The sequence below is a fragment of the Leptidea sinapis genome, chromosome 34 (genome assembly GCF_905404315.1).
Source record: "Leptidea sinapis chromosome 34, ilLepSina1.1, whole genome shotgun sequence".
Taxonomy (NCBI): domain Eukaryota; kingdom Metazoa; phylum Arthropoda; class Insecta; order Lepidoptera; family Pieridae; genus Leptidea; species Leptidea sinapis.
In genome coordinates, this window is record NC_066298.1 from 7,239,041 (window position 1) to 7,265,606 (window position 26,566).

At 38.4% G+C, this 26,566-nt stretch overlaps 1 protein-coding gene across 1 annotated transcript in view; it reads right to left on the reverse strand.

Moving 5' to 3' along the window:
* Positions 1 to 5,843: 5,843 nt before the first annotated feature.
* The window catches only part of LOC126975044 (integrator complex subunit 7), a 30,192-nt gene continuing 9,469 nt past the window's right edge, over positions 5,844 to 26,566 (reverse strand). Inside the window, exons 7-17 of the mRNA XM_050822830.1 lie at positions 25,542 to 25,665; positions 23,509 to 23,690; positions 22,380 to 22,568; positions 20,831 to 20,961; positions 18,100 to 18,320; positions 14,479 to 14,627; positions 14,007 to 14,208; positions 12,062 to 12,264; positions 10,089 to 10,167; positions 7,421 to 7,615; positions 5,844 to 5,949 (exon numbers count right to left, since the gene is read on the reverse strand). Of these exons, the coding sequence (XP_050678787.1) occupies positions 5,893 to 5,949; positions 7,421 to 7,615; positions 10,089 to 10,167; positions 12,062 to 12,264; positions 14,007 to 14,208; positions 14,479 to 14,627; positions 18,100 to 18,320; positions 20,831 to 20,961; positions 22,380 to 22,568; positions 23,509 to 23,690; positions 25,542 to 25,665 (1,732 nt within the window). The 3' untranslated portion in view covers positions 5,844 to 5,892. The remainder of the gene's footprint in view (positions 5,950 to 7,420; positions 7,616 to 10,088; positions 10,168 to 12,061; positions 12,265 to 14,006; positions 14,209 to 14,478; positions 14,628 to 18,099; positions 18,321 to 20,830; positions 20,962 to 22,379; positions 22,569 to 23,508; positions 23,691 to 25,541; positions 25,666 to 26,566) is intronic.

The window sequence follows — 26,566 nt, forward strand, 5'->3', positions numbered from 1 at the left end:
CAACGATGCATTACTTTACGTCAATGTAAATATTGTGTTGTTGAGAATAGACTAACGAATTAACAAAAAAAACATCTTCCAGTTAAATCGTTCATAATGCGCCGCCGATCACGTTCAAGTACCTACTGGGGGTCTTTAGTACGATCTTAGGCCGTGGAGAGTAACACTTACGATTACTACACTGAATTGTGGACGGAGGGAAATATTCCTACCAATCGTAATATACTCGAATAACAACACATATGAAAGGAATAAAGAAAAATATGCATTAGTCCCCAGTCATTTACGCGTCTCACCGATTCGATCGAGTGGCCTGACGGGGCTATAACAGAAACACGATGCGATATCGTCTTGAGGAGATCTACAAGGGATACGTAAATATTAAAGTCGCGACATAGTGACGTGCCATGATACGATATATTATTTTAGAGATCTGCGATGAGATTCGTAAATATTAACGTCGCGACATAGTGACGTGCCACGATACGATATAGTATTGTGGAGATCTGCGATGAGATTCGTAAATATTAAAGTCGCGACATAGTGACGTGACACGATACGATATAGTATAGTGGAGATCTGCGATGAGATTCGTAAATATTAACGTCGCGACATAGTGTCGTGCCACGATACGATATAGTATTGTGGAGATCTGCGATGAGATTCGTAAATATTAACGTCGCGACATAGTGACGTGCCACGATACGATATAGTATTGTGGAGATGTGCTATGAGATTCGTAAATATTAACGTCGCGACATACTGACGTGCCACGATACGATATAGTATTGTGGAGATCTGCGATGAGATTCGTAAATATTAACACCGCGACATAGTGACGTGCCACGATACGATATAGTATTGTGGAGATCTGCGATGAGATTCGTAAATATTAACGTCGCGACATAGTGACGTGCCACGATACGATATAGTATTGTGGAGATCTGCGATGAGATTCGTAAATATTAACGTCGCGACATAGTGACGTGCCACGATACGATATAGTATTGTGGAGATCTGCGATGAGATTCGTAAATATTAACACCGCGACATAGTGACGTGCCACGATACGATAAAGTATTGTGGAGATCTTCGATGAGATTCGTAAATATTAACGTCGCGACAAAGTGACGTGCCACGATACGATATAGTATTGTGGAGATCTGCGATGAGATTCGTAAATATTAACGTCGCGACATAGTGACGTGCCACGATACGATATAGTATTGAGATGTGCGCTGAGAATCGTAAATATTAACGTCGCGACGTAGTGACGTGCCACGATACGATATAGTATTGTGGAGATGTGCGATGAGATTCGTAAATATTAACGTCGCGACATAGTATCGTGGCACGATACGATATACTATTATGGATATCTGCTATGAGATTTGTAAATATTAACGTCGTGACATAGTGACGTGCCACGATACGATATAGTATTGTGGAGATCTGCGATGAGATTCGTAAATATTAACGTCGCGACATAGTGACGTGCCACGATACGATATAGTATTGTGGAGATGTGCGATGAGATTCGTAAATATTAACGTCGCGACATAGTGACGTGCCACGATACGATATAGTATTGTGGAGATCTGCGATGAGATTCGTAAATATTAACGTCGCGACTTAGTGACGTGCCACGATACGATATAGTATTGTGGAGATGTGCGATGAATTCGTAAATATTAACGTCGCAACATAGTGACGTGCCACGATACGATATAGTATTGTGGAGATGTGCGATGAGATTCGTAAATATTAACGTCGCGACATAGTGACGTGCCACTATACGATAATATAGTATTAATTAATTTATTATTAGGTATTTGATATATTTTAGATCATTGTAACGAATTATATTTAAATATCAAATATAATTCGTATGTTTGGTACCTATTCGTATTTAGATTTAATGAATAAGTATTAATTGAGAAATGGGTAATTTGTTAATAATGTATATTAGATCAGTTTAGAATGGTTCCGGCATTTGATTCCTACTGCCTTTTTAAGTTTGAGCATTTTTTCTTATGGAAAAGGAGGACAAACGTGCGTACGAGTCACATGGTGTTAGTGATCACTGCTGCCCTCATTCTCTTGCAACACCAGAGGAATCACAGGAGCGTGGCCGGCCTTTAAGAGAGGTGTACGTACTTTTTTGAGGGTAACCATGTCGTATCGTCCCGAAAACATCGCACAAGGAAGTTCATTCCACAGCTTTGTAGTACGTGGAAGAAAGCTCCTGGAAAACAAAACTGTGGAGGACCGCCACACGTCCAGATGGTGGGGATGATATCCTAACTTGTGGCGTGTCCTGCGAAGGTGAATTCGGCGACAGGAATCAGGTTAAACAGCTCTTCGGAACACTCCCCGTGATAAATGCGGTAGAAGACACACAATCGGGGCTTTCTATATAATTCCATTAATAAGTTTGTACAGAAACGTGGTATCAAGCACGATGTCGAAGTGATTTGAGACGAAAATGTAGCAGACGATCTTTATAACTTGGAAGGTGCCTAGACAAGTTGCAACAGTTGTAGGACAAATGCCATAAAATCCGCTTTTGTACAGTTTCTAACCGCTTTACATATATCTCGTAGTGCGGATTCCACACAAAGCTGTAATATTCTAGGATACTACGTATGAGACAGGTATAAAATACTACTTTAGTCCTGTACCTCTTAAATTCTTTACAGTTGCGAAGAACGAAGCACAACATTCTAAATCCCTTGTTGGCAATATCGTTTGAATAAATCTGAAATATTTTTAAAGTCACGTGGTAATGCATGGCAACACCGCGGCATGGTCGGCGGTGTTTTTCCATTGTCGTCAAAAGTCGAGTTGGAGGTAAAAAGAGCTCATATGCAGCGTCGGCAGGGACGGCCGGTTGAAGTTACCAAAAGCAGCTTTCGACAACAAACTCGCCGATATTGACGACGTGCTTCGATTTCGCACGTGCGATTTGCCGCTTAAATCTGGAGGCACGGTTATATTTATTTATAAAAAGGAATATTTAGAAGCTTGCAGTTCAGATCCTTTAAGCCCAGCGCCGCAACCCAAGTTCGATACGCCTGTGTTTTGCAGTCAGATTCTGCTCTAACTGACGCATCGAACCACGATCTGTGATCTGACACCGATCGGTACTAAAGAGCTTGGTATAAAAATATTCATGCCCTGTATAACATCGGTTACTGCAACGGCGCAGGTACTGGGATCATCCGAAGGGAAACAAACCTTGCCACAAAGGTAGCATATAAAAAAAGAACGCATCCTATCCCAATCTGCTGAGTTGTAGTGCCAAAAGCAGCGGGTCTTTGATAGGCACTACACTCCTGACCAGGCAATGGTCGGACGTTCCGAGAGGGGCGGCAACAGAGAGAGACAGAAGATCTAATAAGGACGGCATGTGGCTATCTATAACCGGGAGCCGCGTTGGCGACTTAACCAATTGTGACAGACCATTCACCAAATCATTCGGCATTGTGCCCGTTGAAATCACCCAGGACTACGATTTCAGCGAGGGGATCTGTGAAAGCACGTCGTCAACGTTCTCACCCGATTGTACTGACGTACTAAGACGGCAGCGTGACTCTCTTACTTCTAAAAAGCCCTTAGTCGCCTCTTACGACATCCCTGGGCCTGGGACTCCCTTATCCTTTTACGCCCCGGGGAAGCATTTCCCGAAGGACTTGGTTACAAACAATTTCAAAACATAAATTATTATCTAAAAGTTCACCAGGCTAGACCAATAAACCATCTCAGCACAGTAACAGCAAAGAACATTAATAAAAATTAAAATAAAAGACCTTTTATTGAAAACGAAAGCAACCTACATACTATTTTATTTAAATCTACATAATTTTAACATTTTAGTTTTATCAAGTGAAACTTCATTTAAATTATTTTGTAGATAAACTTACCTTGGCCAAAAACTAAATTGATACTAATGGAAATTGTAGTTAACAAAAAAATATTGCGTGCATACAAAGTACACATGTCAGAAGTGGAACCTGCATTACGCATGAACCTCTGAACTGCAAATGAAGTCGTGGTACATGTTGCTAGGATGATATGATTTCAACCGCTATGAAAGACATTACTATCACCGCCACCACATATATGTTGTCTTGGTGTCTATATACTAATAGGTCGTGTGCATGAAGTCAGAATATAGCAAGGTATACTCGCGTCATACATAAGACAATATATTCTTCGACTATGATCGCTTGGTACCGAAACACTGTATAATGCTTCCCCTATCATTATCTCCCACTTTAAATCTTATGAATTTATGTACATCTGTATGTTTTTACTGTCGCTTTTTGGTTGCATCAACTTTCAAATCACAACGATGCTAAACAAGTTTACACTTCAATATAAATTTTATCTTTTATCGTTGCGTAGAGACATCATTCATTGTGACTTCGATCACATTTATAACGGGGAGAGTTCCGAACTATTTGAACTGATCACTACCGCCGAATTACACCTTCGCTTCACACGTCAAAGTTACATATCATCATCACCATATAACTGAGTGTGGCTTTTCTTAACAGAGTGTTTTTCAAGTAACTGTCTGTATGTACAACTAAAATCCATGTAATGAACTTCCTTACGCGGTATTTCCAGAACGATATGTGATGGATACCATACATAAACACCCGGCAACGCTCCTGAGATGCTTAAATCTTTAAAATTAGGTATTAAATAATTAATACAACTAATCAAAACATAAAACTATTTGAGTCACTTGTAATACAAAAGTTATTTATGTAAACTTACCATCGGGTGATACTTGTTTGTTTTGGATGTTTATATGTATTTATGTATGTTTAAGTATTATATCGTATTAAATATATCGTTGTCTTGCACCCATAGTATTGGCTGTGCCTAGTTTGGATCAAGATAATTTGTGTAAGAGTGTCCATATTATTATGCTAAATTTAATATCCTTTCATTAAGGCAGCTACGCAGTTTAATTGAATCTGTCACCTTGAGACAAACATGTATGAGTGAATTTTTATCCTCAGAAATGCTTCATTTAATATATATTTATATACCACCCCATGCTACACACTGTAAAAAAATATTTCATATCTGAAACACAGGTCAAGTACTGGACTGTACAGAATGCGTGCTCTCCAAAACTCAAGATTATAAAGAAAACTTACAAACTCAGAATAAAACAAATCTTTGCACAAACAGAGTTAGTTAAAAATCACTTAATTTCTTCTAAATTGTAACAACATCTACAATAATTGCATTATGTTAAATATATTTATTATTTTGTATAGTCTTAAGATCTTCAATTTTGTTAACTGGTTCCTACTAGGTGTAAATTTAAATATTAACCCCCTTATTCATAATAGTGTGCTAACTTAAAGCATTGCTAATTCTCACTCTGTCTTCTTCTATTGACTTAAGTCAGAATGAGAAAAAACACTCCTAAGCGGCTGTTTAAAGTTAGCGGACCATTATGAATAAGGGGGTAAGTGTACTCAGTGAAACTGTTCGGAGACATCCTTATGTCCTTATTTCTATTTTCACTATATCTATTTTATGTTTAAGGATGTATCTGTATTAGTTTTCAACTAAAAATAGTACGGTTCTGCAGTTGATCGAAGACTTGAAGTGCTCAGGCAAGTTACTAAAGGATGCCGTCATGATGCTGTAACTCATCATCTAGAGAATGACCCAAGGAAATCGGAGACCAGGAAAAGGCAGACAAACCTGACAGAGTAGTTTGGCTAGAGCTCTCGATTGCTGTTCCGTCCTGCTGCGTCCATAGTCATGATATTTGCCAACATCCGTTTAGCGACGGCATTTGAAGAAGAAGCATATTATGACGGATTTCCATTATTTATTCAGAAATTACAAAACAACTTAATATTAGAAACGACTCCGCGAAGCTTGAGAGTTTCCTTTCGTACTGGGATCTTCATGAGCCTGCAAAACAAAATGTCTGCTAAGACCAAACAAACACCTTAATTGAATATAAATAATCATAATTATCCAAATTTTCTGAGTGTAAACTCCGCTAATATTTGTCTCGAGACAGGACTCGTGCCAGAATTTGGCAAGTCAACATCTCCTGAGGATTCCTCATGTAGAGGCGAAATAAGAATCAGAATTAGAATCAGAATATCTTTATTCAATAAAATCTGAGGATCACATTGAATCGTCACAAAATAAATTATTCTAATATACAAAAATACAAAGTTGTATCCATAATTATACTATTACACTATATTATACAAAAACTAGTCATAGGTCTACATCGGTTTACAAGAACCTAAGGTATTGTCAAGTTGTCATTGCGAGATGGAGCGACATCTGGCCAGGCTATCTTGGCATTTATAAAATCATCTGTTCTATAATAGGCTTCCTTAATTAATTGTTTTTTAATATAATAATATTTGAAATGACGAATTGATAGCTCTGTCACTTTTGATGGGAGTGTGTTATAGAAACGCACAGAGTTTCCCATGAAATAATCGTTAAGTTTTTGTAGTCGGTATCTTGGAATCAACAATTTATTCTTGTATCTTGTATTAATGTTATGTATATCAGTTCTTTTCAGCAGATTATCTTTGTTTCTATGCGTGTATAATAAATTTTCATAAATATATTGGGAAGGTACTGTTAAAATATTTATATCTTTAAAACAGTCACGCAATAAGTCGCGAGGTTTCATATTATATATGCCACGAATTGCCCTCTTCTGTAAAACAAAGATTGTTTGGATATCTGCCGAGTTACCCCATAGCAGAATGTCATACGTCATAACACTATGAAAGCAGGTAAAGTACACAAGTCTAGCCGTCGATTCGTTAGTTAGTTGTCTGATTGTTCGAACCGCATACGCTGCTGAGGCAAGTCTACAAGTGATTCTAATTGGGGGCACCATTTTAGTTTTGAATCAATGTGAAGCCCCAGAAATACTGTAGAATCTACAAGATTAAGTGACTCCTCCTTGAGTTTAATATAAGTTGGAAATTGTTTCACATTTGGCATAGTAAATTTAATGCATTTTGTTTTATCGTCATTTAGCAGAAGATTAATACTTGTCGATTTGATTGGAGATAAAAATTTGCGGAATTTACACTCAAGATAACTCAAAAGATTTGGATAGCAAACTTTAAATAATTCTTTTTTTATTTCTTTCATTAGAATGCGGTACGTAGCTACTATGTCATTACGTCCGGGTCTAATGGAACACATGAAAGTTTCTACTTTTTGAGCAAAATAATTAGTAAAATATTTTTCTAATATTATTTAATACTCAAATAGTATCAAAAGATATAAACTCAATTTCTTCTTAGGTACCTATATCATATTTTTGTGTCGATATTTTGCTATTACTGTTATTAAAGCGTTATTTAATATTTTTTTTAATGATTTCGGGGGTATAGCCCACCTTAATGACAATGGAGGTCCTGGGGCCAGTGTTCCAGAGGTCCCCCGCATCGTCGAGGAAGGCGGCCTCTACGGCCACTGTGTAGAGGCCGGGCGCCGTCACGTTGACCAGCTGCTGCGCCGAGAAGAAGTCCCGAACCGGCTGCACGGTTTGGACGGCCGTCAGCACCGGCGGAATGTTCGCCAGCTCGACCGTCTACCGGGATATTCATGGTAATGTCACAATTCACAACTCTCCTGCGTTTGAGAACTAACCATCATGAAAAGTGGAAGGCTCCTTTGCACAGGTTGCCGGCTAGATTATGGGTACCACAACGGCGCCTATTTCTGCCGTGAAGCAGTAATGTGTAAGCTTTGCTGTGTTTTGGTCTGAAGGGCGCCGTAGCTAGTGAAATTATTGTGCAAATGAGACTTAAAATCTTACGTCTCAAGGTGACGAGCGCAATTATTGTAATTCCGCTCAGAATTTTTGGGCTTTTCATGAATCCTGAGCGGCACTGCATTGTAATGGGCAGGGCGTATCGATTACCATCAGCTGAACGTCCTACTCGTCTCCTCCCATATTTTCTTAAAAAAAATCTTTACAACCGTTTTTCCTCCTATAGGTATATCGATATCATAAAACATATTTTATGGTAAAGGCTTAGTACAAGACACGCTGCGTGGTGGCTCATCAGTCTTGTCAATCACCGTATTTTTTTTATGGAATAGGAGGACAAACGAGCGTACGGGTCACCTGGTGTTAAGTGATCACCGCCGCCCACATTCTCTTGCAACACCAGAGGAATCACAAGAGCGTTGCCGCCCTTTAAGGACACCTTCCTTTGAACGCGCTTTTTTTGAAGGTACCCACGTCGTATCGTCCCGGAAACACCGCACAAGGAAGTTCATTCCACAGCTTTGTAGTACGTGGAAGAAAGCTCCTTGTGAACCGCACTGTGGAGGATCGCCACACATCCAGAAGGTGGAGATGATATCCTAACTTGTGGCGTGTCGTGCGAAGGTGGAATGCGGCGGCAGGAATCAGGTTAAACAGGTATTTTTTATGATTTTGAGATATGGATCCCAGATCGGGATCGGGCCTCCTTCAACTTCATCCTTGAAGTTTATACCTTTAGCCTTCTGTAGCCGTCGAATTTTTGTTGATTCTCTATGTCACCAGCCCAATTATATTGGCCTGCCTACATTACGTTCTCGTAATGTTGATACCTTCAAACGAGTAGTTTTTATCTGACTTCTATCAGTATACCGTGCAATATACCCTCCACCTGTAAGCGTCCCCAGGAAGTTTAAATGAAGTATAAAGGTTCATTTTTATGCTCGATGATTATCTATTTTTCAAAAAAGCCCGTGACAAAGTTGACCACACAGATTTTATTTGAAAAATGGCATGTATTTGGGCAGAATTCAACTAAAGCAGATTCTTAACATATTGCAGATATTAGGTAGCTTATGTAATTATGCTTAGGTAATTCTTCTACACCCCACGCTTTTGTTTATAATGAAATATATATTTTTTACACTATTTTCAATTTAAATTTATTAAAATTTATTTTCTATTTTTTAGTTGAATTTTATATAAAGCATGTTTTTTAGTTTTTTTAAAAACTATTATTTATTTTTAATTTTTTAGATTGGATGTAGGGATTTTAATATCTGCGAATAAAAATATTTTATTTGATTGGAAGATCACTTAATTCAGCGCCATCTATTCGCATCACTTAATTCAGCGCCATCTATTCGCTTCTAAACGAATTGGATACTATAATTTTGTGGAACTGTCTTGACATGTCGCGGGGTTCCTTTGTAGTTTACAATAAATTACTAGATGGTGCTTATTAGTGATTTATTATATTATATATATTATATATTCTAAAATTATATAAATTGGCAAAAATGTTATTTTGCATATTGAATAATGGAATAATCTTGTCAAATTAGTGTAATGTCATCGGTCCTCGATAAATCTACAAAGTTTGAACGAAATCTAGCCGTTTAAAGTGGGTCAAAATCGCACCCAAAGAAGTCGGTTACAAACATACAGGTGAAGCTAATAAAAAGCGTGTAAAAAGTAGAGCTCGTGAGTGAAGAATAAACAAGAAACTCAACGGCCACTCTTTTGAATATCAATGAGTATTTTAGTATATAAGAGTATGGCTTAATACTTACATAACAAATTAGTTTGTAAGGTGCTGCATCTAATATATGAATCATGTTCAAATTGAAAAAGCGTTTAAAATATGAAATATTTCTAAACAAGTAATAAAATTAAACTGTATAAATATAAATTACTAGCTGACCCAGTAAACGTTGTATTGCCGATATTAAAATCGCGATACAAAAGTAACTGTTGATCGTAGATGGGTGAAAATTTGAAGTTGTATGTATTTTTTAATGCTGACTCATAATCAAAAAAATAAAATGTCAAAAAAATTAAAAAAAAACTTTCGTGTACTAACGCAGGACCACCCTTAACATTTAGGGGGATGAAAAATAGATGTTGTCCGATTCTCAGATCTACCCAATATGCACTCAAAATTTCATGAGAATCGGTCAAGCCGTTTCGGAGGAGTTCGGTCCCGCACACCGTAACACGAGAATTTTATATATTAGAAGATATGTTGGCTGCATTGACCTTTGGGTTAGTTGGAATTCATTGTTTTACTTACCTTTTCATTGGTTCGAGGATGCGGCGTGGCTGTCACCGTTATCTGTACGCCTTTTACTTGTCGCATTGGTTTTTTTTTGCTAAAAATAATTGAAATATTAATTTATATCCGTCTCGAAGGACCAAATCTTTAGCTGGTAAGTATAACTTAAGAAGCGTTTCCCCACAGCTATTTTATATTATAACGAGATAACTCAAGTCTGCCACTAGACATAAAAATAAGTTGTGTTTTTTATGTATTGATTGCTAAACTAAATATGATAACCATGTTGACCACTGTGCGTGACGTCACATTATATGAAACGTGTTGCTTATTTTAATTAAACACTTTTTAAAGGATTAAAACGCGTGTAGCTGTAATTTCATCTGCGGTCCCCCTAAATACGAGATGGAAAGGTCTTGAAACGTCGAATTAACTAAAATAATAATAAAAATTGTAACATTAACGCAAAATCTAACGTAACAACAGTTATAATTACACACGTTTTAATCCTTTAAAAAGTGTTCACTCGCGTTTATCAAAGAAAATACTATCTCCTGCTTATCTTTTCTTAGTTCTTAGTTATTATCGTATAAAAGAGTATTTTGTAACCAACATTCAACATTCATCATGAAAATAAATAATTAATTTATTAATATAGCACTTATTCCTATGAGAATTATTTATATGAGGGGTATACAATAAAAAATTGGAAATTTTTAAACACTTTTAGATAAATTGTCCCAGTAGCGAGAGCAAATAGTACCGCGAGAAAACAGTGGGCCAAAGACATTTTAGGATACTTCTGAAAGGCTTTAAGATAATATGAGCGGAAACCAGTTAAAAATTCAAACCAGGACAGTAATTAATAAATTATATTTTTAAAAACGCGCCACAAGGAGTATAAATAGCTTCAGTAATACCGTGTGGTTTTATCACACGACAGAAGTGGAAAATTTACAACGCGACGTTAATTTTATTTTAATTTGTTTTATATATACAAAAAGAATTAATATTTACAATATACATAATAATAATTGTGTATAAATTTCTATCGTATTTTTTTCTCTGCCTGATCGAGCCGACTCTACCCAAACGAGCACTGCAGATCTGGAGGTCTACTCGCAAAATCGACAACGATATGTTGTCGATTTTGCGATGATACGATAATACATCGAATATATCGCACCTACCCTACTCTAACAAATGTTCGTATTCCATATCGTTTATCGTAACAACATCGTAACCATAGACTAATATTTTGATTTTTTTACGATGTTAGCGTGAAGGAATTAGTCGCAAACCTTGAAAAACTAATTATTGTCTGTGCTATCTCGCTGTTGTGTGTGTCAAAAGTCAAAACATAGTTATAAACCATGCCAGACTCTGCACCACCAATTTGGTATCATTTACACAAAATGTAAATATTCAAAAATTATGTAATGAATATAATATGATCATTTAAAATTGTATAAATAATACAAAACTGGCGGAAAATAAAATGTAAGAAAAAAGTAACTCAAGCCATCTCGTCGACTTCCTATTTCTCAAGCGGCCATTTGCATTACTTTCTACGCATAACGATCAACAAAATGACTTAAATAGTAAAAAAATCCCGTTGAATACTAAATCATAATATGTAATTATTTGGCAAATATATCTATATAACTTGAAACGATAATAGCAACGACAGCCTAGAAGGTGTCGTTGAGATTATCGTAAAAGTGCCGTTTGATTATTAGTCAAATTCGAATATTCGTCTCTGACATTTTCAACTAAGAAGTAGGGTTAGGTCCGATAATATCGAAAAAGATTTCGTTCGTTCAATCATCGTTTCGACATTGAATACGACGTAACTAAGAGTAGGATTCGACACGACTAATGCCACGATATATCGAATATCGATTTTAGAAGTAGGTCCCCAGTCTCATTCAGTACCCACTAAATAACGTGTAGAAGTTTTCACATCAAAAATAACTGTGTAGTGTAGTTACCGCGTGAGCAGCACTCCCTCCAGTTTCAGCGCCAGGCGGTGCGGAAGCGGCAACGTCGCAGCGTACTCGGCGGGCGGCGCGCGGCTCGCGGGCGACACAGACACGTGGCACAGCGGCAACGCCGCACCGCCTGCGCACACGTCCCGCGGCCAAACTGTGCCCACGCTGCACGCTCGCACAGCTGCGAGCACGGCAGCCGCGTGCTGTCGACATGCACACACTCTGTAACGCCCATTCCCAATATACTATCTACTACCTTCTACTATCAGTAATTAGCTGTCGCAATATACCCGATAAGTCATTATTATCGCCTTATATTGGGACGCGTGAATTGCAAATTCTATACAAACTTCTATCGCCGGTAAGCTATACGTCGTCCCATTGACAGACAGCGTGAACGGATAAGGTGAGTTACCGACGATAAGTTTATTGAGACATAAAAGTCAACGATAGTTACGATTTTCATCTCAAGTAAGAGATAGACTGAATATTGGGAACGGCCGTAAGGCAGTTATATCAAAGACACAGCCCGTGGGCCAGTCCGGCGTTTGGGCCGTATCATTAAGGCCCACGATCGCAATGTATGGATATCGCAGGACTTACGAATGAACATCTCCAATCAATTCTTAAAATAACTACTACGAAACTATGATACCTAACATCAATGAGCTTGTCAAAAACAAGAGAAGGTATATGGATCCTCGAGCTCAACATAATTTACCTACCCTCTTTTATATCTTCGATATGAGTTTTAAGAACCGTATATTATATATAATATTTTAATAAATAAAATGTTATAATAATTCAGTTCATTTTTTTTAATCTGGAACGAATTATAAATTTAATAGACGGCCCTCTGCAAAATTCGGTTTGACACCTCAGCTGTGAGGAGTACTGGGCCCTCACGCGTGAACGGGTCTCCTCAGTACCAGTTCCTTCCATTTGATTGCATACAAGAAAGTGCGGCTCGAACCATCGACGATCAATCATGTGAAAAATTTCCATCCATTCGAAAATTCATCCTTCAGAAGAAACTGAGTGGACTTAAATTTCGTTATAATTAATTTATGTTATTATTACAAAAATTTAACACTTCAACGTTTTTTATAAATACTTTTAATTTTGTAACATATTGTTTTCGTAAAGTTTCTGGGATCATGCTCATCAGAAAAGTCATATATATCGCCTAACAAAGGACTTACTATCGTGACTTAACCGAGTAGTAGGCATTAAAAGTTTATGTTTATTCCTTGTGTTAATATAATTATCATCAAAGCTTCGCTTATGTGCACATAACAATATCAACAGAGAAATGAGTTATTAGTTAAAATGTTTATTTATTTAAATGCTTACTGTCTTACTATTAACGTAAAGTTATTCCAAGTTTAAACTTACTTCTCCGTCATGTAATTCTATAGTGACAAAGGTAACATAAAGAAAAACAGTTTTAAATTTGAAATAACTTTACTTTGCGTTTATTAATAACAAAGAGTAGGTATACACTTACTTCAAAACCTGGCAACATATGGGAATGATGATGACCTATGCCCATGTCCAACAGTGGTCGTTTTCAATATAGCGGTCTTTTTATTGGCCACAGTAGAACAACAACGTAAAATGTCAGGCTAATAAAAATAAAATTCGTAGAAATCAGAATTTTGCGCAGTATGTGTGAAGTTATACATTTCAAGTAAAGATCGGGGATAGTAGGGTTAGCGTTCATGATAGTAAGATATGGGTCAGGGGTTATTTAATTGTAAAACATCAAAAGATTGAATTGTGTTAACTCCTACCACGTTCCCACGCAAATTTGAGGTTCCAGTTCAATATAACTTTCTAACTTAAACATTTTCTTCATTTTTAAACCTCAGTAAATTGATAAGAAATTCATAAGTAAAACAAAATTAATTATTTTGCCAATGAACAAAATCTAGCACCTACTTACCCGATGTGAAATTCCCGGTTCTGTGGTAGGATTGTTAAAGAGCTTGGCCGATATGTTGGCGATGGCGACAGAGGGTGCCAGAGCGATGGTTTCCTCAAGGGTGGTCGGTTTTAGCTCCTTGAGAAATATTTCTGAGTCATCCTGGTGACTCATGGTGATACGTTCCAGGAACTGAGCCAATTGGGTATATGTGTGCTGAGAACTGTGTTCTGACTTAAGATTTTATTACTTCGAGTTAAATTATTTCAACCTTAGTTTTGAAAAATTGAATGAAATCACTTTGTAGTATATTTTTTTCATATAATACAGCCAAATATGATTACTATAAGTTATGGTTAATTTAAACTATGATTTCTGCCATCAAATAAAGTGTGCAATGGTGACGCTTCAAATAATGTAGTTGTGAATCCTCTTCTTGGTCCTTCGAGCCGTTTTTCCTCTCTCGTTTCAGACATAATAATATAAAGGATACATATGCAGTAGAGCCAGTGTGGAGCGGTGTGCGTGGAAGGCCGTCCGCGCGATGGCCTCATACCGCGCCGCCACTGCGGCTAGTGCCCTCGCCGCACCGCGCAGCGACGCCGCACACGCGCCCGCACGGGCACCCGCCTCCCGCGACGCCTGGAACGTAGAGTGTATATTGTGTCAGTCATCAACGGATGAATACAAGGCTTAAATGATCATGCAAGACGGTTACATCGAGAGATTTACAAACTAACTCACTAGCCAAAATGTAGTCATATCTGTGTAATGTCTAATTGGAGTCTATATGATACGAAAGCGGTAATGCAATGAAATAATAGTAGAATAATGATAATAAATTTATTTCTATACCTATTAAAATTAAAAAAGTTTGACTTATCCAGTTTTGTTCTTGACTAACATTGTCATATACACATATTTTGGAAAATTCACTTATGCCCTTATTTACACACTCTGCATTAATATATTAAGAGGCTGCAGTTAATATATAAATGACTTTTACATCTCTCATATTCGATATGTAGGTCCTTATTACCCCCAAATAGGGTTTGTAGGTGACCAATTAGCGCTCTAGGGTAATAATGTAGCTAGAAAAGCCCTTAGGACTGTAAGTAATTAAAAATAAACCTCTTCACTTTTCAAAAACCACCTTTCAAAAAGTCACCTTTTCAAAAAGTTCGCGTACATCTAACCATCACATTGGCAATAGACATCATCATGCATTCAGCCCAATGACAAAAGAGGTCGCTTCGCTATTCAACCTTGTCTTCGTATGTGTATAATAAATCAATCAATCATCAATTTTAAATATCGACCGGCGAAGCTCAATTTCGTTCTTGAAAAAAATAATTAATAAAAAAGATGAAAAAAGGCGGGAATAGAAAACATTAACATTAAATATTGTTTATTTTTGAGATTTTTTTATAATTACGTGCTAATTAGGAAAAAAACATGAGTTCTGCAAGTAATGTAGATATATGCTGCACTCCCGATTCAATGAAAATGGAAGATGAAGCAGCAATTAACAATATTTTATTATTGTAATGCCAGTTTTTTTCTACTTACCTCACAATCGACATGTAAAGCAGAGTAGTTTTTATTTTTTTTTTATTTTTATGGAATAGGAGGACAAACGAGCGTACGGGTCACCTGGTGTTAAGTGATCACCGCCGCCCACATTCTCTTGCAACACCAGAGGAATCACAAGAGCGTTGCCGGCCTTTAAGGAAGGTGTACGCGCTTTTTTTGAAGGTACCCATGTCGTATCGTCCCGGAAACACCGCACAAGGAAGCTCATTCCACAGCTTTGTAGTACGAGGGAGAAAGCTTCTTGAAAACCGCACTGTGGAGGACCGCCACACATCCAGATGGTGGGGATGATATCCTAACTTGTGGCGTGTCGTGCGATGGTGAAATTCGGCGGCAGGAATCAGGTTAAACAGCTCTTCGGAACACTCCCCGTGATAAATGCGGTAGAAGACACACAATGAAGCGACGTCTCTACGCAAGGCCAAGTGATCCAGCCGTTCACAGAGCACTGAGTCCCCGACAATTCGAGCTGCTCTACGTTGCACACGGTCAAATGGATCGAGGAGATACTGGGGTGCACCAGACCAGAGATGACAGCAATACTCCATGTGAGGCCGGACCTGCGCTTTCTAGAGCGCTAGAATGTGGGCCGGCTTGAAGTATTGCCGTGCTCTATTGATGACGCCCAGCTTCTTCGAAGCCAATTTGGCTTTGCCCTCCAGATGGCCACGGAATTGGCAATCGCTCGAGATTTCGAGACCCAGTATTCCGATACTAGGCGCGGCTTTAAGAGAAGTGTTCTCGAAGAGCGGTGATACGACAAATGGGGTTTTTTAAGTGGTAAACGCGCAAACTTGAGTCTTCTGGGGGTTAAATTGGACAAGGTTCAATTTACCCCATTCTGCGACCTTCTCGAAAGAGGACTCGATAGAAGACACAAGTTTCTCCCGGCACTGGTCGACGATTTCCCGAGAGAGACCTGCATGGCCCGTGTATACGGCATCACCAGTGCTGTCATCTGCATAGCAATGCATGTTGGAGGTGTCCAACATATCATGGATATGCAGAAGAAACAGCGTAGGAGATAGCACACAGCCTTGGGGCACTCCAGCATTCACGGGCTTCGGGTTCGAGCAATATCCGTCGACAACGACCTGTATGCTACGCCCAGTGAGGAAGCTGGAGGTCCACTTGCACAAGCTCTCGGGAAGCCCAAATGATGGAAGTTTTGAGAGGAGCGCCTTGTGCCATACACGATCAAAGGCCTTCGCTATATCCAGGCTAACTGCCAGGCCTTCCCCCTTGCTTTCAATAGCCGCCGCCCATCTATGTGTTAGGTATACCAGAAGATCACCTGCCGACCGACCATGGCGAAAGCCGTACTGTCGGTCGTTGATCAACTGGTGACCCTCTAGGTATACTAAAAGCTGGTGGCTAATTATGCTCTCCATGATTTTGGAGAGCAGGGAGGTGATAGCAATAGGCCTGTAGTTCACCGGATCCGAACTGTCTCCTTTTTTTTTGGATCGGATGGACAAGGGCTGACTTCCATGAGTCAGGGACTACGCCTTTGGAATAAGAGTGCCGGAATAAACGCGTTAGCACCAGCGTCAACTCAGGGGCACACGTTCTAAGCACGATTGGAGAAATGCCATCCGGCCCGCTCGACTTCCTGACGTCCAACGAAAACAGAGCTCGCCTAACAGTTTTCTGTCTGAACTGTAGTCGGGTGCAATTGATGCACCCTCGAACTATAGGCGCATAAATATCTCGGACTGCTATTGATACGTTACAGCCCTTGGCTACTAATCTACTATGATTAACTAGGAGCTAAGTTATAAATTTCGGCAATAACCTCTAGCACCTAAAACGTAATTATATGAATACCCAATATTAGTTGCATTGGCCTGCTATAACATAAAGCATACTGTGAAAACAACTAAAGTAAAATGGGTTTGCCGTGTCTATTGGTTATAATCTTATATTTAAACCAATAACACCGCAGAATTAGGGTATGTACGTGTTAAGTCTAAGAATTCTCTCTCTGTATTGCAAACAGCAAAATTACTCAATAGATATTATATCGAGATCCAAATGTGAGAACGAAATATGAAAAATTTATATTTTCAAAATCATCGTTCATTCTTTATATTGTTAATTGTGATGCTGAATTACGACGTATGAGGATACGTATTGACACCCAAATTTATATTAGCAATTTTAACGTATTTTATCTGCGTATGGAAAGCAAAAGGGATTATTTATTTATGATAATAAGGGACGAGACGAGAAGAGTATGTTCAGGTGGCCCCTGCCTATTACAATGTATTGCCGCTCAGGATTCTTGAAAAACACAAAAATTCTGAGCGGCATTACAATTGCACTCATCACCTTGAGACATAAGATGATAAGTCTCATTTGACCAATAATTTCACTAGCTACGGCGCCGTTGAAAGCGAAACACAATAATGCTTACACATATAGCTTGACGGCAGAAATAGTCACCGTCGTCCATAATCTAGCCGGCCTCCTGTGCAAAACTCTTCCATTGGTAAAAGGCTAGAATGAATAGCGAGTGTACCTGAGCGATGGCGGGCGGTGGTTGAGTGCACAGAGAGCGCGCAGCCGCAGCGCTACGGGCCAGCGCGGACAGAGCGAGAGCGCGAGCGGCGGCCCACGCGGGTGCGAGAGGGAGGCAAGAACCACAGCCCGCGCACCCGCTGGAACACACGCCCGCACCACCCAGACCCGCTGACCCCGACCACTCCCACCGGGAACTGGCCATCTCTAGACCGGCTATACCTACACAATATTTATATATTTATTAGGTTTATTTTAGAATAGAATAATTTATTGGCGTACCACATTAGATAAAATAACAATTGTTAAATGATGATGTGGTATTTAGACGTGTGTGTTATTTTCAGTTTATCAAGTAACAGCACGTCGTCTCAGAGTCACCGGCTGCGCGCGCTGGCCCTCGAGCGCGCGTGGTGCGGCGGCCGCGCTTGCCGCGCAGGCCGCGCAGATAGTTATTTATTCAGGAACAAAACAGTATTTTACAATAAGTAAAGTTACAAATATACCAGATATAGATATACATAAACTATAACCCCCCTACTTCATAATAGTCTGCTAACTTAAATCATTGCTAATTCTCACACTGTCTTCTTCTATTGACCTAGGTCAGAATGAGAAAAAACACTCCTTAGCGGCTGTTTTAAGTTAGCGGACCATTATGAATAAGGGGTTAGACAAAACAGTTCCATAAATTACATACTAATATTAATTAATTAAAATGAACAATAATGAAAGCAACAACAAAATATTTTAACCAAAAGTGAAAATTACTACAAACAAAACGATAATTTAAACAGTAATTATAAGAGTTTAGTTAAGAACAGGACACAGCAACAATGATTTTATTAATTACAAGTTGACCCGACAGACGTTGTTCTGTATATAATAAATAAAATAATATTTTTTATTAATTTGTCAATAATATATCATAACATCAAGAATTATTTCGTAAAATATGCTCCCTGTTGTTGTAATGAAATTGTTTTACAGCAGAACTGTCAAACCGTGCGTCAATAAATTCTCTCATAGAAAATGTATATACAAATATGTCCATACAAAACAAATATCGGACGACGGGGGACACATCAAAGGAAAAAAAAAATTGGTGTTTTTATTTAATTCCGAACACTTTCATATTTATTCACCTTTTAAACCTTCCCTGGACTTCCACAAATAATTCAAGACCAAACTTAGCCAAAATCGGTCCAGCCGTTCTCGTGTTCTAGCGAGACTAACGAACAGCAATTCATTTTTATATATATTAGATAGATAACAATTTTTTACATTGACTATAATATCACCAACAATTTTCTTACATTTTTGTATATTTAATGAAAATAAATCGATTTCAATAAGATGTAAATTGTAAAAACTGCAAGAGCGCCTCATAAATGTTATTCCCGCATAATTGGTTTTATAAGGTGATACATAAAAGTAACCTTAGAAAGAGAGGAGATTCGCGGTGTTATAAATTTAATTAGATTTAACAAAGTCAAGTTTAATGTTAATAATTTTAAGTAGAAAAATTTCATCGATATAATTTCTTCTGTTAATTAGTGGGGCTATACTGTTATTATATTGAATATGCAGAGCACTGTTCTGCGTATATCTGACCCAGAAGCTATACAGTTTCACCAACTTATCTGTGAACTGATAGGTGTGGCCAACATCGTTTCAGTGTTGCAAATTAATTCCAATGTGTACAAAAGTCGGGGCATATTTGAACGCTTAAAATTCAGAAGTGTCGCAATAAAACACACGGAACACTCGAAAGTAGTCTACTACTTTCGAGTGTCTACACTGACAGTCGAATGACATTTCAAGATGGCGACCGTAGTTCCTATTTATGCCACTTCACAGATAAGTTGGTATTACTATATGTGTAATTTCTATATTGGCAAAAACCTCTAAAAAGAATCAATTTAACCTCTTTAGAGCAACAAGCAAATTTGCGAGCCAGCAAATTGCATCTGGCTGCCACGGCTCTACGCTCCCTATCAATGTCCAAATCATCTGTTAGACAGTTTGTGACCACATGACCAAGGTATTTCAATTGTGTGACAAGTTGCAACCTAGTTCCTTGTAATATTATGCGGCGTTTCTCGCTGTTAACAGTTTAGTTTCATAAATATAAAACTAGCAGAACGCTACTATTGGGTTGACACATTGCAATAGTAACGTTACATTTGAGCTTTTTATAGAAAGTTATTTTTTCAAATCCAACAGAAATCACTTGCTCCTTCAAACTATTGCTGTCATTTTTAAAAAAACTTTCAGTTTAAGCTATACACACTTATTATATTAATACTTGTTTGTAATTTTGGTTGTTGGTGAGAAATAAATAAAGATTTTGTTTTTCTTATGACACAGGGACGAGACAAGCAGGACGTTTAGCTGGTGGTAATTGATACGCCCTGCCCATTTAAATGCAGTGCCGCTCAGGCTTCTTGAAAAATACAAAAATTCTGAGTGGCACCACAATAATTGCGCTCGACACCTTAAGATATAAGATGTCTCATTTGCCCAGTAATTTCACTAGCTACGGCGTCCTTCAGTCCGAAACACAATAATGCTTACATATTACTGCTTCATGGCAGAAATAGGAGGCACCGTTGTGGTACCCAGAATCTAGCCGGCATCCCGTGCAAAGGAACTTCCCACTGGTAGATGGTTCCACTGGATTATATTATTATTATAAGCATGTATTTTTTCATCTGTAATTAAAATATTACCATCGATGTTGAGTTGGTGATCAGCAGCCGCTGATCTGTGAAGAGCCACCAGCCAGCGTTGTGCCGACTCACTCGGCGCTTCATCACAGAGAGGCTTCAGTATATCCGCGGCAAGGCTATGATGACCGTATCTGTAAAATTAGTATTAACGGTTTGGTAAGTGGTTCAGGAGGGCTAACCAGTTCACCCCGAGAGGAGAAAAACTCGCAACCGCTAAACAATGTTACTTAGGTTTTGAGTTTGTCACTGTATTGTTTATCCCAGTTTGTCCCTGAGTGTCAATACACAGCCGACAAACAGTCCCGTGTTAATGTGCAAAGACTACACTCTATTACAAAATATGTAATGTAATTTTTGCAAGTCATAGAATTCCATAGGTACCTACGTAAAGGAATATCGACCTTACGACTCGCAAACTAAGGTTTTAATATTCTTTTTTTTTAGGTATTATTAATAACTGTACGAGGGCTGATGGCGGAGAATGCTGGGAGTTTCATGGAGCTAGTTTCGCACCAACATCTCCGTTCTCCAAGAACTTGGCATTAAACAATGCCTTTCGGTGTTAGTACAGATTCGCACACTTAAGTTATTCGGACATGTCTCCCGGCGCGAGAGTAAGACCAACGAGCGCCTTGTCGTGCAGGGCAAAGTGGAGGGTACCAGAGGGTGAGGAAGGTCACCCATGCGATGGACCGACCATTGAATAAGTGTAGCCGGCAGCCAGTAAAAGTGGCGAATGCTCGTGAGGTGAACCACATCTGCCCTAAAAGATGTCACTCGTCATGACCACGTCTGTTGTGCCAAGAGTATCAAGTACCAGTGGGAGGTTCCTTTGCACAGGAAGCCGGCTAGATTATGGGTACCACAATTACGCCTATTTTTGCCGTAAAGCTGTAGCTAGTGAAATTACTGAGCAAATGAGACTAAACATGTTATGTCTCAAGGTGACGAGCGCAATTGTAGTGCAGCTTAGAATTTTAGGGTTTTTCAAGAATCCTGGGCGGCACTGCATTGTAATGGGTTTGGCGTATCAATTACCATCAGCTGAACGTTCTGCTCGTCTTGTCCCTTATTTTCATAATAAAAAGTAACACAAAGTGACATAAAAATCGCGAGTGTAAGACGTACCCTGCCACTAAAGTAATAAACCTGGCCTGTTTTCATCGGTTGTCTAACAGCAAGATACTCTATCTAGACTTATAAATGATCAAAGATTATACATATACATTTTCTGTAATACTTGTATAGGAGAAAATACAAAAATTCTGAGCGGCACTACAATTGCGCTCGTCACCTTGATACGTAAGATGTTAAGTCTCATTTGCTCAGTAATTTCACTAGCTACGGCGCCCTTCAGACCGAAACACAGTAATGTTCACACATTACTGCTTCACGACAGAAATAGGCACCGTTGTGGTACCCATAATCTAGCTGGCTTCCTGCCACTGCATGCGTTGCTCAAAATAAAGATTAACAGTCAACCTCAATTATTTTCGACGTATTCACATCTGTTCTAGACTAAAATCTAGAGTATCAGCATCTCATATACCTAAGCGCTGCCCGTGCCACACGGTATCTGGTCCATCCATCAGCGCCGGAGATGGCATCCAAGATCTTGTACTGCCAGGAGTCGTTCAGTTTGCACGAGAGCGCAGTGCGGGCTCGCTCCTGGAGCAGGATTGTACAGATGAGCACCAAGCTGGTTCCATCGTACTTCGGGTCTGTTTGAGCCATAATCCTGGATTACCAAATAAATTATATTAAGTTAATCTTTAAGTTATCTTATATTTGATACAGTACCATATAATCCAATGTAAGTAAGTATATACATAATAAAGTTATATAAATATTTTGTGTACCAACAACTTAAAAATCATTCGATGCCACTTCTTTTTAAAAATTAATCACCATGTGCCACATGTTATTATTACAATTGAATTAAAAAAATTACACAATAAATAAACCGTACGTTGCATTCACACAGATAAATGGACACAGGAATGGGTTGAACAGAGTATAGCCACCGAATGCCATTTTAATTTGTTAGAAAGGGACAAAACAGTTCGATAGCTAAAATACGACAGTTGTTGATTATAAAGAATGGCTAGTCGGTTTCTTTTAACTGTCAATATAAAATTAAGTTTCTGTATAAGGACGGCCACACACATTCGATATCTGTCATCCCATTTCCAAACACAATATGTATTTCAGACAAAGTAATAGTGAAAAGGGGTGCACTTAGGGGTAGATAATATATTGGTTTTATGGTAAAAGTATTTATTTACTTAAGGTACTAAACTTATCTGTGACACTTGCTAAATAACTATAATTAATGGTTCTACTGGTGAGTACGCGGATCTCTACTATTAATTGGTTAGAATGGTTACTTGGACCAGTCCTGTAATGGTTATAGGCAAATGGTTAATGGTAACTAGGACCGGCCCGATCAATGGTTACTCGCGTACTCCCTTACTAAAGGCAACACATGGTTTTATTACAATTAATTTTATCTACTAAGCAATATTTGTAATATAATGCTGTTCGATGGATTTACTTCGAACAAATAGTATAATATAGTATTATGTATCGCCGCACTAACGGTTTCCCTATTGACTTATCCAATCCGGAAAACGTTTGTATGCAACCCCGCTACGATATTTGGTCAGTTTGACAAATACTTGTGGTCTCGTAGCGCAGGTGGCAGGTGTCGCAGCGCGCGGGTCACGTGGGCCCCGCACAGGGCCGCCAGGGCCTCCAGCAGTGCCACCTGGCGGACACCCCGAGCCCCCGCCACCTCACCACCTACCACCTCCGCGGTGCGCTCACCGTACAGCGTTGGCTCGGCGTTGCTCAGCTTGACCTGCGATTATTTTTATGTTAAAGGAGACACCTGCCGCCACTGCACTATATTATAGCATAAATATGACACAGAATAAACCCGTTAGACTTAATAATATAACATAAGTGTATCAGAAAATTTATTGAAGTAGGCGTTACCTTGCGGATATCCATAATTATCCCATTATCAGGACATGTTGACTCGACAACTTTGTCACTCGCAAATTTGAGTCTCGTGCCAGAGTTTGGCGAGTCAGCATGTCCTGAGAATGCCTCGTGTAGAGGCGAAACACCTGCCGAATTGTTTTAAGACAAATATTGGCGGAATTAAAACTCAAAACATTTGGATAAGTATATCATGCAACAATAGAGTAAAACAACATAAGAATATAATATTAGTAATGAGCTTCATTACTTCAAAATTAGGCTGTAGACATATGTTGCCGATGTGAGGCTTCTTTGCTGACTTGGTGAGTGCCACAGCAGCGCCTTTTTGCTTCCGCGAAGCATTCATATGCAAGCATTATTTATTTAAGTTCGAAGGGTTCCGTAGTTAGAGAAATGACTGGGTTTAAAACCTTACGTCTCAAATTGACGAGCGCAATCGAAAGTATGTCGTTCAGAATTTTAGATTCAATCAAGCATCCTGAGTGGCACTGCATATCACTTACAAACAGATGACATGCTCATATCGTTATTTTTTCTCATAAAAAGTTATTTAAGCTAACCTCTCCACTAGTTTGTTATGGAATAGAAAAATTATGCATATTGAATATTGTTGATGATTTTTGCAAGGCACGCTATGGTATAGGTCGGTAATGAGTCTCATTGTCAAAACGAACAATTATATTTCTTTGCCTAATTCAACATTGTGGTTTGATACGCTGTGATGGGCACACACCTTAAGAAGTGAGGGTGAATGTATCATTAGTAGCTCATAGACAGTATGATTTAAATCATAACACATCACTTAAAGATAGTGTGTAATTCGACGCTCACAGTAGTATATATAATATGTTGTCCCGCCTAGATCATAGATGGCGCTGTAAATGTAGTTGCTTAAGAATGAAACGTGCTTTTAGTATTTTATAGCTTTTATTAGCATGAAGCCTTAAGCATAAATATGGAGTGAATAAAGTTTGTGATTTGACAAGTGTGTGTGCGTATTATTTACATCTCGCGTTATCAGATAGATAGAAAACAAGTAGCGCAATGCGAGAACACAACTATCATTACGCACTGTACCCATCAGTTTGAGACTTAATATAAAACGTCTGTGCTGATAATTTCAGCGGGTTCCACACCCTTTAAACCAGATCACAGCAGTACAAGAGACCTGCTAATTCGCTACTTTTATTGAAACCGCGCAAATATCAACATAAAGTTTATTATGTGACTCGAAGGACCAAATTTTTAATCATTAAAAATACTGTTGTAAAAAACAATAGTGGTACAAAAAAGGATCATATAATCTGATGTGGTGGTGTTACTTACACAAGAGGGGGTAAGGTGCTTGCCAGTGAAAATAAATCAGCTGATCACGTACATCTGTAACACCAGACGTCCAGAGATTCGTTGCAGGCCTTCGAAATGAATCGGCCCTAAGCGTTCCTAAGCCCACCATATTATGGGGAATACTGCAACCGGCACATGATTCCACTAAGTAGCTGTTCGAGACAGTTTCTTGCAGAACGTAAGCTATAGACAATTTTGGTTAACGTGATGGTCGGTAGTAAATTCAGCTGTTGGTTTTAACCTAAACAATTCTACCGGACACTCCGTAATATATGCTGTCGAAGATGCAGAGGTACTCCAAATCTTTACACGACGCCAAAGAGTCAACCCTAGTTTAATAAGTAGACGTGTTACTTACTAAGCAGCGTAGCGCCATTCGGAGAGGATTAATATTCTGTTCTGGCAAGTGTCCCGTCGCGATCACCATTGACTCGAGAGCCTGCATCAGATCTGCACCTTCTACTGGAAGGGACTCTTCATAGCTGAAATTTTACCAAAATAGTTAGCTATAACTCACGCGCGTAGGATTATAGACGGTTCCTTGTCATATTTCACGTCGTGAGTGACTTGTTGTTTTTATACGTTTTATATTAGCTTCACCTGTATGTTTGTATGTTTGTAACCGACTTCTTTGGGCGCGATTTTGACCCACTTTAAACGGCTATATTTCGTTCAAACTTTGTAGATTTATCGAGGACCGATGACATTACACTAATTTGACTAGAATATTAAAAATAAATAATAGTTAAAAAAAACTAAAAAGCACAATTTATATAAAATTCAACTAAAAATAGAAAATAAATTTAAATTGAAAATAATGTAAAAAAAATATATAATTTATTGTAAAAAAAAGCGTGGGGTGCTTTTTAAGATATTATTAAAATAATAATTCTTCTACACCCCACTTTGCTTTTTAAGATATTATCAAAATAATAATTCTTTTACACCCCACGCTTTTTTTACAATAAAATATATTTTTTTTACACTATTTTCAATTTAAATTTATTTTCTATTTCTTAGTTGAATTTTATATAAAGCGTGCTTTTTAGTTTTTTTTTAACTATTATTTATTTGAATTATCTTCTTGGAGTTAAAGTTTTTACGATGACGTCACTAATATCACAGCTTGAACTTTTCAACTTGTGGGGATTATAGTAACAATAGAAAATACAAGTGGAAGAGCCACGCTTCTAAAGCGCGTGTCGGGTCGCGATTAACTACTTTCTGTGACGTGGCATCACGATCATAATGAAAAATATAAAAACTATTATTACTTTCATTATAAAAATAGAAAACATTTGCATGCGAATATAAATTAGAGTAATTTGGTTACAGCGCCCTATGGCATTGAAAATTCTAAATCGTTCATTAGGTACCTACTCG